The sequence below is a fragment of the Phacochoerus africanus genome, chromosome 6, assembly GCF_016906955.1.
Source record: "Phacochoerus africanus isolate WHEZ1 chromosome 6, ROS_Pafr_v1, whole genome shotgun sequence".
Classification (NCBI taxonomy): domain Eukaryota; kingdom Metazoa; phylum Chordata; class Mammalia; order Artiodactyla; family Suidae; genus Phacochoerus; species Phacochoerus africanus.
The window spans coordinates 90,868,277-90,880,440 of NC_062549.1; the positions used below are offsets into that span (position 1 = coordinate 90,868,277).

Here is a 12,164-nt window from a genome sequence, read left to right on the forward strand (position 1 = left end):
CACATGGGGACCAGAGGATGGGCCCAGAAGTCTTCTGATCATGGGGAGCCTTCAAAGGCTCAGGGCTGGGAGAGGCACAGGCTCATTCCTTATAAGGGATCTTGTCACTCAGGGTCACACTGGGACTCTGACCTCCATCACTCGTGTTTCTTTCTCACTGAGATTTTTTTTTCCTTCTCTTTCTCACATGCCACTCATTTTGGTCCCCTCTTCCCCGCTGCACTGAGCAGTAGATTACTGAGCCTTTGCTGTTAGCCTTTGCTCTCCGTGGGCTACGTGTTGTTGGGAAAGAGAAGTGTGACACATGGTCCCTGTGCTCTGGCTGGGACAGAATGACATGCAGGAAGTGAATGAGACCTATAAGGCAGCACATAATCTAATCCCAGGATGTGTGACATCATCTTAAATGTGGAGGGAAATCAGAAATGCAGAGAGAATTCAAACTTGGGGCAATTGAATAAGAGTTCTGGAGAAGGTTTAATTTAGGCAGACCTGGTTCCAGTATTCTGGCTCTGGAGTTTATTAGCTACACAGCCTCGGGCAAGTCACTTAAACTCTGGGTCTCGGCTTTTCCATCTGCACGAGAAAGATGACAAAGTCTACCTTTTAGAATTTTCAAGTGCATTTAGGTGATAGAGGTGGATTATATAAAGCATCTTATGAATAAGAAATACTCAATGAGGGCAATACTTGATTTTTATTTTATCTTATTTTATTTTATTTTGCTTTTTAGGGCCGCACTGTGGCATATGGAAGTTCCCAGGCCAGGGGTCGAATCAGAGCTACAGTTGCTGGCCTCTGCTACAGCCACAGCAAATGTGGGATCCCAGTTGTGTCTTCAACCTACACCACAGCTCATAGCAATGCTGGATCCTTGACCCACTGAGCAAGGCCAGGGATCAAACGCACATCTTCATGGATACTAGTCAGATTTTTCGTTTCTGCTGCACCACAATGGGAACTCCAATACTTGATTATTTTAATCATCGTTATTGAATAGAGACCAGAAGTTTGGGTTTGAATAGGAGAAGGAAATTGATGGCAGGAGGAAAGCATTACGAACCAAGGACAGGATTTAGCATGGCATGTGGGAAACACTGAGTAGAATTTTAAGAGCCTCCTAAGAGTCCATAGAGATCAGCAGGGGCCGTCACAAGGTCAAGGGGGGTGAAGACTGCACAAGGCATTTGGCTAGAAGAGGTCATTATCGACCCTTGAAAGAATAGCTTTACCCGAGGGCAGTAATGGGAGCTGAACTGCAGACAGTGCATCTCTCTCCCTGCCTCCACCTGTGTCTCTCCATCCTGATAGGCCAGTATCTTTTGATCTCATCTACCCTGAGGCTCTCTCTTTGGTGGCAGGACCTGGAACGAAGGCACCAGCAAAAGCTGAAGATGCAGGCCGAGATCAAACGCATCAACGACGAAAACCAGAAGCAGAAAGCAGAGCTGCTGGCTCAGGAGAAGCTGGCGGACCAGATGGTGATGGAGTTCACCAAGAAGAAGATGGTAGGAACCTGCTTTCTGGGGCCTGGGACTTCTGAGTGAGACTGGAATGTCTGTCTCAGGGAGAGGCAGGTGTGAGAACTAAGTGAACTCAGCAACCGGGAGGCGGCCAGGCCATCATCCTAAAATTCATAGCCTTAGTTCAAGGGCCTGGCTCCTTTTTTCTCTTCACCTTGGCCAGTCCCCTTGTTCATTAACAGAGAATAGCCTGGAGAGGACACCCCAATTAGAGTGTTGTTATCCTCGTTAATACCTTTGATTAGAAGTTGGCATGAGGGTCAGGTGCAGGCAGGGAAGGAAATTAAAACTATTGGTGAAAGTAAAGATTTCGTGGATTCCTTATGACTTGGATAATTATATCTCTAGTAATCAAGAGTCAGCTGCCCCGCAAATTTCTTGCGAAAATTTCGACATTGGGCATCCTTGACTGAGTGCTAGGCTCAGAACACAGAGCCCTCCCCCACCCCCACTGTAGAACCTTTAAGAACAAATGCACCAGGCAACAGAGGGGAACCCCCTGGAACAGTCACAGTGAGATGCAGCTCGTGAATGTGTGGACTCATTCTAGGGCAAGACTGAGAAATGGCACAATTGGGGGCTTCGAGGAGTAGAGGGCGAAAGAGAGGTTTTAGGCATGGTTTAGGGAGATTTATATGAAGAAGGGAAGGGAAGGAAAGGGAGTTCCCTGGTGGCCTTGTGGTCAAGGATCCAGCATCACTGCTGGGGCTTGGATCATTGCTGTGATGCAGGTTTAATCCCTAGCCTGGGAACTTCCACGTGCTGTGGGGGTGGGGGAGGGGGGGGAAAGAGAAGGAAGGACTCGAGGTGGCAGGAAAGTTACCCAGTTCTTCATACATTGGTCCTGTCTCTCCTGCTAGCTTTGAGCTTTCATGACGACAGAGTACACACCCTACTTCTCTATGGTGGAGATTCTTAATGATGGGCAGGGAGAGGGTGTGGCTACCATTGGAAAAGTCATATGTGAGATACCTGTATACTCCCAACACAAACCACCGAGGATGAAGCTCAACAAAGCTTATTTATGGGCTTTGGCTTTCATATTGGATGTTAGGGATCTGCAGGCAACAGAGTGAGAACACAAGCCCGGGGACATAGGTGGTTCATACACAAAAATGATCACGCTATGACCATTTATGGAGCGCTTAGTCTGTGCACAGGCTCTGTGCTAAATGCTTTACCGTGTGGTCTCATCTAATTGTTACAACAACCTTGTGAACCTAGACGTTGACCATTGAAAAGATCCTGAATGCTTCATTGTGTGTCTGGTATCAGGCTAGGCTGAATATATCTAGGATAACACTGTGTACATCACTCACGTGGACCTCAGCAGCTATTTCCCCGGACGCGTGAAGGTGGTGTAGGAGCTGGTGAACAGGTGTGCTGGCTGCAGCAGAGAGTCTGTGGTGGTCATGAAAGGAAACGACGTGGTGAGGAGTTCCCGTTGTGGCTCAGTGGTAACGAACCTGACCTAGTATCCATGAGGACTTGGGTTCCATCCCTGGCCTCGTGCAGTGGGTTAAGGATTCAGTGTTGCTGTGAGTTGTGGTGTAGGTCGAAGACGCAGCTCAGATCCCACGTTGCTGTGGCTGTGGTATACACTGGCAGCTACAGCTCCAATTCACCCCCTGGCCTGGGAACTTCCATATGCCATGGGTGCGGCCCTAAATAAAAGCAAAAAGGAAAAAAGAAAAGAAAAAAAATGACTTGATGAGATAGGGGAGAGCTGAGAGCAATTGTGGGGATGCCTTGGACCTTGGGAAGAGCTGGAAGTATGGAATGACGAAGAAGCATCATAGATTTCTGAGCAAGAGAGGAATTTGTCTTGTCTTCATATATGAAAAGGTCATTGGCAGGAGGAGCCAGGGAAGGCTGGAGACTGGCAAAGGGACTGGGCAGCTGGGAACACACATGGCCCACCATAGGTATCCAAGTATAACGCAGGCCCTTCCCTGACCTCACAGTGGTCTCGGTTCTTATAGCCCAGGGCTGGCCTTTTTGAGCTAAAGAAAAAAGAGATTGGTTGTGGAAGCCTCCAGAGTGCCCCCCTGCCACCTAGGGCAGTGTGGAGCAGAGAGACCAGCTTGACATACAGCCAGCCGTGCACAGCTCACTGCAGCTGACTCCTTGGGCTGCACAAACGTTTGAACAGGTAGCTGGAGGCTAGGGAACATTATTTATGGGATGGTCACATTTCCACCCAACCTAAGCCAGTAGTCTTATGACTACCCAAGAATGGAAGTTGGGAAGCTGTGGATGGAGAGGTTTTAGGGGTATGTCTGCTCCTTCAGAGAAGTGGCAAAGGGAGCTAGCATTAATGGGTCACTGCTTAGGTATCTGCTCACCACTGGTGGACCTCACATTGCCTGGCTGGCCATTTGCACAGACAGTAATGAGATAACCTCCACCTGCTGCACTTTATGAGACAGGCAGGGACTTAGAGTTGCTACCTCTAGAAACTTGGCCCAGTGGCCTGGCAACTTGAAACTTTTGAGGAATTGGACAGGACCTGAAGGCTGGGCTCAGGGTACCTGCATGCAATCGGTTTCTTCATCCGGAGCATCCGTCTCATGTCATGCTGTGAGGCCCCTCTGGGATATTACAGGAACAGGCATTTGGGTGTTTGGTTTTTTTTTTTTGAATTTTCTTTTCATTTCATTTATTTCGTCTCATTTCATTTCATCTTTCAGCTGCCCCACAGCATATGGAGTCCCCCACACCAGGGACGCTGCTGATCCCATTGCGCCACAGCAAAAACTCTGAGAAGGCATTTTGTAAGCAATGAAGCATTTCACAAATGTTTCATGGCCATGCATTACTAGTCATTTTGCCGTCCCTTGAAAAGAGTCAGGAAGGGGTAGGGGAGATATCGAACACACAGGGCCTCAGTTTCTCTTTGCAAGCCTGGAGCAATGGGAGCCATTCCACAAGGCCTTTTCTTCCTGGCAGGCTCGAGAAGCAGAGTTTGAGGCTGAGCAGGAGAGAATCCGGAGGGAGAAGGAGAAGGAGATCTCCCGCCTGAGGGCCCTGCAGGAGAAGGTCCAGGACTACCAAGCGGAACAGGTGTCTATTTAGTCTCTGCTTCCCTCGGCCTCTCCCACCCCCTTAACCATTCCCTTGACAGCCTATAAAATGGCCTCAAGAGTGGGGATCTAGAAGAAAGGAAGCGGAAACAAGTTATCACAACGTGAGGATGGAGAGGTGGGCCTGTTCCCATGTCTATAGAGTGAAGATCGTGTGGTGAGTTGCATGCTGAAGGTCCGAGGGCAAGTGGAGTTAATTTTGAAGTTTCTTGCTGCCACATAAAGAACTTTCAACCTTAACTAACCATTGAAATGTGTCGTCAGAGGAAACTGGCATCTCTATCATTAGCAGTTTTTAAAATTAGAAGCACGGAATTCCTGCTGTGGCTCAGCGGTAACGAACCTGACTAGTATCCATGAGGATGTGGGTTCGATCCCTGGCCTCGCTCAGTGGGTTAAGGATCTGGTGTTGCCATGAGCTGTGGTGTAAGCTGCAGACTTGATATTGCTGTAGCTGTGATATATGCCAGCAGCTACAGCTCCGATTCAACCCTTAGCCTGGGAACCTCCATATGCTGTAGGTACGGTCCTAAAAAGCAAAAAAAGAAAAAGAAATTAGAAGCTATCGCAGGACCACCTGGAGGTGTTGGAGGTCTAGGGAAAGAACTGGGATGAGTTGGGGGGGGGGCAATGACAAGAGATCACCCAGGGTATCTTCTGATCTGAAAGTTCTATGACAAGATTCCATTTATTCTCTCCTAGCATAACCTTGCTGCTAGAGACATTCGTGGGGCTTCTCAATGCTGGCTGGCTCAGAGTCTGAAGTAGGTGTCTTCCTAAAGGGACTTGAGGTTATTCTCCTGCCTCACTGGTCACCCCACGCTCTCCATTCTTAGGATGCCCTGCGGGCCAAGCGCAACCAGGAGGTTGCAGACAGGGAGTGGCGCAGAAAGGAAAAGGAAAATGCACAGAAGAAGATGGAAGCCGAGGCCCAACTGCGGAAAAGTCGGCTGGAACAGGTGGCATTCAAGGAGCACAGTCTGGCTGTTCAGGTGCAACGGGACCGGGATGAGTTCGAGAGGATTCTTCGGTAGGAGGGGCTGGAACCCTCAGCTTCCCTTTCTGGTACTGGGCAGGCAGGGATGATGCCCACTGGGTGGAGAGTAGCTTTCTAGCTTGTCCGCAGACAGATGTGCAGCTAACTTGACCAGGCTGTGGGGTTATTCTAACTAAATGGATGATTGAAATATTTCAGAGACGCTTGCGCCAAGACTTTTAGTAGCGAATTGGAAAATAGCACCTAGAAGTTTAAGGAATTGGGGATTATTGGGATTATTTGCCTAGGAGCATTCACGGTATAAATAAAATGATAAATCTTGTCCCTTCTGCCCTCCCCTGCTTCCATGTCCCTTTGCAAGTTTGGGATGAAACTGTAGCCAGGGGATTGAACTTGCACCACAGCAGTGATCCAAGCTGCTGCAGTGACAACGCCAGTTCCTTAACCCCCTGTGGCACAAGGGAACTCCAGAGCAGGGCTTTAAGGGATGTCTTTGCCATTCATTTGACAACTATGTATTAAGCGCATGAATTCAGAGCTCTGTGCTAGATGTGATGAGAGATATTAGAGGTGAATAAAACACCCTTCTTGCCCATTCATGTAGGAAAGATGTTAAAGACATATTTTTGGATGGACTTCACTGATATTTATCCATTTTTCCTGCCTTGCTAGCTCTTTATCCTTTTATTTTTGTTGTCTCTGTTGGCTTGATGATAATTCCACCACATCAGGGGAAGTTACGTGTTCATATTGCTCTCTCCTCCTCCCCCAAAGCAGTCAGCAGTCTCTACAGCTATCCCAGTCACATCCGCCACCACCAGACCTGACCCCTGGGGTGTTGTCCTGGCTCTGACTCTTCTAGCATAACTGGGAACCACTCCCTTCTTGCTCTGGTCCAGACTCTATAAGATCAGATTTTTTTTTTTGTCTTTTTAGGGCCACTCCTGTGGCATAGGGAAGTCCCTGGGCTAGGGACTGAAGGGGCTGCCAGCCTACACCACAGCCACAGCAATGCCAGATCTGAGCTGCATCTATGATCTACACCACAGCTCCCTGCAATGCAGGATCCCTAACCCACTAAGCGAGGCCCGGGATCGAAACCGTGTCCTCACGGATACTAGCTGGGTTCGATACTGCTGAGCCACGACAGGAACTCCAAGATCAGAATTTTTTAAAAAGGAAATAAACCAAGCAAAATTTGAATTAGGGTTGGGAGGGATACACTATTTCAGAAATTATGCTCAGGTAAGTAGGGCTTGAATGGTGCAACCTGGCTCTAGGTCCTCCTCCTTGTCAATTAGTCGCATGTTAGACAGGGCCTGGACCCCTGGGCAGAGCCAGAGAAGATCTCTAGGCATCTTAGTCCTTGCCAGAGCCAAGTTCTGCAATTGTGAGCCCCCAGCTTCTCTCTATTGGCTATGATGCCCTGGGGCTTTGTGGTTTTCCCTGCCCTCATGGGTCATGCCACAGTCTCTGGATACCTGGTGAAGAAGACAGCTTCCCTTATGGCCCCAAAGATTCTGCCCCTGGGCTCTGGATTGCCTTTCAGATGTCTGCCCTTTCCAGCCTCTATGCCCATGGACATCTGTGTTGTCTTTAGCAGTCACTCATAAATGTTAACGGAAAGAAATTAAAGCCCTGCTCTTGCCACTGACCCACTTGTCCCTTCTTTGCTCTGTTTGCCTGAAGCCTATGCACCAGTTGGTTATTAAAGCTAGAGCAGCCCTTTGGAGAAGTTCAATTTCACCTGTTATTCTAGGTTAGCATCTGGACCTAGGGTCTCCAGGGCCCTGTGACTACAATGGTGGATGTCTCCAAGTGCTAGGAGCCTCTCTGCCAGAGCCAGCAATCCAACTTTTTCTGCTTCAAAAGCGTGGCCTCCCCTATAGCCTAAATATGGACTTCCTGCTTCTCGACAGAAGGCTGCCTTTAACTGGTGGCCTGTTGATGAAGCAGAACTAGCTGACCTACCACACCCAGTGGTTCTTAGAAATGTCAGGCAGCTTTGGAAAAGTGTTGATGGCGTTCCCCCCATGGCGCAATGGGATCGGTCACGTCTCTGCAGTGCCAGGATGCCGGTTCAAACCCCAGCCCAGCACAGTATGTTAAAGGATCTGGCATAGCTGCAGCTGTGGTGTAGGTTGAGAATGGAGCTCAGATCTGATCCCTGGTCTGGGAGCTCCATATGCTATGGGGCAGCCACATAAGAAAAGAAAAAGTAAAAAAAAAAAAAAAATCATACGGATGCCCAGACGCCACCCCCACAGATTCTTCTTTAACTGGTCTGGGGCGAAGCCCAGGCATCAGTAGTTTTGAAAGCGCCTGGATGACTGTACTGCAGCCAGGCTCCCTGCCCTGACCCTGTGAAATGCCCAGGATCTTCCCCATTCTGATTTCCAATGGCCTGCCCCTGCCCCCAGGGGCTCTCCAGTGACACATAGTTTCCCCATTCCACCCTGTCTCACTTAATGTGAAGCAATAGAAACATGTTCTCTATGTAGGAAAATGATGGCAGGCAAGGAGGAGCGTCTTCGTCCAAAGGCAGACGGGCAAGAAAGTCAGCAGTTTTAGTTCCTTTTCTTTCTTTTTGTTTCTTTCCTTCTTTCTTTTTCTTTCTTTCTTTCTTTCTTTCTTTCTTTCTTTCTTTCTTTCTTTCTTTCTTTTTTTTTTCTTTTCTTTTTTCTGTCTTCTCTTTCTTTCGTCTCTCTCTCTTTCTTTCGTTCTTCTTTTCTTTCTTCTTTCCTTCCTTCCTTCCTTCCTTCCTTCCTTCCTTCCTTTCTTTCTTTTGTCCCTCTTCCCTCCCTCCCCTTCTCCCTTCTCTCTCTTTCTTTCCTTTTACTTCCATCCATCCTTCCTTCCTTCCTGTCTTTCTTCCTTTCCTTTCTTTTTTTGAGGGCCTCACCTATGGAGGTTCCCAGTCTAGGGGTCTAATCCAGCAACTCAGGATCCGAGCAGTGTATGTGACCTCCACCACAGCTCGCGGCATCGCTGTAACCTTAATCCACTGAGCGAGGCCAGGGATTGAACCCACAATCTCATGGTTCCTAGTTGGATTCATTTCCACTGCACAAGGATGGGAACTACCTTCCTTTCCTTTCTTGCCACACCTGCGACATATGGAAGTTCCCAGGCCAGGGAATGAATCCGGGATGCAGCTACAACCTATGCCGCAGCTGCAGCAAGTTCTTTAACCCATGGTGCTGGGCCAGGGATCAAACCGGTCCTTCCTGGCAACACGAGTTGCTGCAGTCAGGTTCTTAACCCACTGCACCGCAGCAGGGATTCTTGTTTTGAGTTCCCTTCTCAGCAGTGTTCTTTTGATAAACTAGGGAGACTCCGTGTAAGATACAGATTTTAGGAGGTGTTTACATGGTGTAAAAGAGTTGCTGGGAATTGAGAGGACTGCATGCTGAAAGATGGCTAGAGGGAAATGAGTAAGTGGAGGGGGGCTTTTGGTTGGGGTGTGAGTGAGCCCAGGGGAGGAGAGCAGCTGAGAGAGCCTGGCCTAAGATGATGTTGCATTTTAACTTTGTTTGATTACATTGAGAAAGAAATAAGATGCCAGCTCAGGATGGTCTATGACTGCATTTCCTCTGAAGTGGGAATACCTTTCCTTCAGTTTTCCTGGGCATATCTGGTCTGCATTAACTGTTGCCCCCCTGATATCAGGGTTTGTGAAGTTTTCTTGTGGAGGAGGTTCCAAGAGGGATTTGAAAAGTTGAAGCAGTAAAAGCAGTAAGAGAGGAGTTCCCGTCATGGCTCAGTGGTTAACGAATCTGACTAGGAACCATGAGGTTGCAGGTTTGATCCCTGGCCTTGCTCAGTGGGTTGAGGATCAGGCATTGCCATGAGCTGTGGTGTAGGTCACAGACACGGCTTGGATCTGGTGTTGCTATGGCTCTGGAGTAGGCTGGAGGCTATAGCTCTGATTTTACCCCTAGCCTGGGAACCTCCATATGCTGCGGGTGCGGCCCCAGAAAAGACCAAAAAAAAAAAAAGGCAGTAAGAGAACTAAGAGATAATAGGCTGAGTTCCTTCTTGCAGCAACTAAAGAGAAACCTGAGAGTTCCCGCTGTGGCAAAGTGGGTTAAGAATCTGACTGCAGCAGCTGCAGAAGTGTGGGTTGGATCTCTGGCCCAGGTTAAAGCATCCAGTGTTGAGGCAGCTGTAGCATAGGTGGCAGCTGTGGCTCGGATTCAATACATGGCTCGGGAACTTCCATATTCCATGGGTGCAGCCATAAAAAAAAATAAGAAGCCTGCATTACAGATTTTACTACCTCTTTGAACTTCCTAAGCATCCCCTTTTTTGGTCTTATTTATATCACTATTATTGTTAGTAGGAAGGGAGAAAGGAAGAGAGAGAAAGATATCTTAGAAAGAGGATTTAGGCACTGTTACAAGAGAGAAGAGAAGGAAAAATAGCTTCCTGTGGGTGAAATCCTGGGTGTAGGGCCAGCTACAAAATTCGAAGGGCCCTGTACAAAATGAGAATGTGGAGCCCTTTGTGCAGAAATTGAGAATTTCTGGAGTTCCCTTCATGGCTCAATGGAAACATATCTGACTAGCATCCATGAGGATGCAATTTCAATCTCTGGCCTGCTCAGGGGGTTAAGGGTACGGCATTGCCGTGAGCTGTGGTATAGGTGGCAGACACGGCCCAGATCTGGCATTGCTGTGGCTGTGGTGTAGGCTGGTGCTACAGCTCCGATTGGACCCTAGCCTGGGAACCTGCATATGCCGAGGGTGGGCCCCAAAAAGACAAGACAAGTAAAGAAAGAAACGAAGGAAAGAAGAAGAAAGAAAGAATGATAGATAGAAGGAAGAAGGAAGGAAGGAGGAACAAGGAAGAAAGAAGAAGGAAAGAAGAAAAGAAAGAAGAAAGAAGAAGAGAAACGAAGAGAAGAAGAAGAAAGAAAAGAAAGAAGAAAAGGAAGAAAAAAGAAAAGAAGAAAGAAAAAGAAAGAAGAAGAAAGAAAGAAAGAAAGAAAGAAAAAGAACGCAAAAAGAGAAAGAAAGAAAAGAAGAAAGAAAGAAAGAAAAGACAAGAAGATAAGAAAAGAAAAAGAAAAGAATAGACGAGGGATTTCAGAACAGGGACCGCAGAGCCTTAAGCCAAGCTGGGGGCACTTCTAAGCCTCCCCATGATGTAGAGTTATGTGCCCATGAACACAGGCCTGGCTGGGATCAGCCTTTGGGGGTGATCTCTGAGCCACAGGAGGGGAGGTCCTCTGAGGGTGTAGGGCTGTGATCTCTGCAGCGCGTCCCCTGGAGGAGCCCACCCAGAAGGCACCCTAGCACCTCTTCTGGGCTGGGCCAGCTCAGCCTAGTCCACTTGGCACCCCGTGTCCCACCTCCAGGGCTCAGAGAGAGCAGATTGAGAAGGAGCAGCAGGAGGAGGAGAAGAAGGCCATGGGGCGCTTGCAGCACGCCAATGAGCTCCGGCGCCAAGTGCGTGAGAACCAGCAGAAGCAGGTGCAGGACCGGATCGCCATCTTCGAGGAGGGCCAGCGCCTCAAAGAGGAGGCCCAGAAGCGGCGTGAGCACATCGAGGGCATCAAGAAGAAAAAGATTGAGGAGCTGAGGTGGGCTGGAATCCCTTTCTCCCCAGCAACTCTCCCCGTCCCTGGCGAGGTGGCATGGAGAATGTGGGCCTTGGGGAAGGCAGGGGCAGTGACAGTGGCGCTGGAAGGGCCTCGATCCTGACCTGAGGCTCACAGGGGCTGTTCTCCTCCAGAGGGGGCTCCCGCAGAAAGTCATGGGACTGAATCATCCTGGCTCTTTGGAAACTCCTTGGCAGGATGCTGAAGCCTTGACAGGAATGTGTCTGGGGGATGGATTGCGGGATCAGGGTTGGGGGTACAGGTCCCCTGGTTCTGTAAATGCCACCCAGAGTCTGCTTCTCCTGCCTCCACTTTGATTCCCCACCCCCGCCCCGCCATCCCTGACCATCCTCTCCCCTTACAAACCCACCCCGTGTTCCCCCTGCAGAGCCACTGGCCTTCCTGAGAAGTACTGCATCGAGGCTGAGCGCAAAGCTAACATCCCGACCAACACCTCAGTGAACTGAAGTGGCTTCTCTGTCCCTCTGGGGCCTTCCGGGGGCAGGTTCCTCCCAGGCTCTTGGAGTCCATGACTGCTGCTAATCTAGACATTTCTGAGTTACAGATTAAATCTATTCTACTTCTCTAAGGAACAATCCTGCTTTCTTGCTGTGTGGATGTGGCTGCCACAGGATGTAAATATGGAGCAAAATAGGCTATGGGAGCCCGGGCTGTGGGTGGCATGATGCTCAGAGGCAGAGAATGGAAGGATGCTGTCTCACGGTCATCCCTCCTAAGCCAGGTGGTCCCTTTGCCCTGGTGGCTCCTGGCATTTTTGTGACCCTCTGGGATGCTGTCATCATGTCTACTTTCCACACAGCCTCATCTTTGTCCCCACTCCACACCCAGCTCAGAGGCGTTTCAGGGCAAGGAGCTGGAGATGCTCTCTCAGGAAGGGGCTGGGCGGCACTGGGGAAGGAGGGACAAGGGCCATGAGAGGCAGAGCTGTCACTGGGCTC

General features: G+C 49.2%; 1 protein-coding gene across 4 annotated transcripts in view; it reads left to right on the forward strand.

Moving 5' to 3' along the window:
• Window positions 1-11,794, forward strand: part of CFAP45 (cilia and flagella associated protein 45) — a 32,613-nt gene extending 20,819 nt beyond the window's left edge. For 3 of the 4 annotated variants that reach the window (XM_047784190.1, XM_047784193.1, XM_047784192.1), the window contains 5 exons: window positions 1,362-1,508; window positions 4,473-4,586; window positions 5,443-5,636; window positions 10,963-11,187; window positions 11,594-11,794. In XM_047784190.1, the coding sequence (XP_047640146.1) occupies window positions 1,362-1,508; window positions 4,473-4,586; window positions 5,443-5,636; window positions 10,963-11,187; window positions 11,594-11,672 (759 nt within the window). In that variant the 3' untranslated portion in view covers window positions 11,673-11,794. Of the gene's footprint in view, window positions 1-1,361; window positions 1,509-4,472; window positions 4,587-5,308; window positions 5,371-5,442; window positions 5,637-10,962; window positions 11,188-11,593 lie in introns of all 4 variants that reach the window. The other variant, XM_047784191.1, reaches the window with a different exon arrangement.
• Window positions 11,795-12,164: the final 370 nt, after the last annotated feature.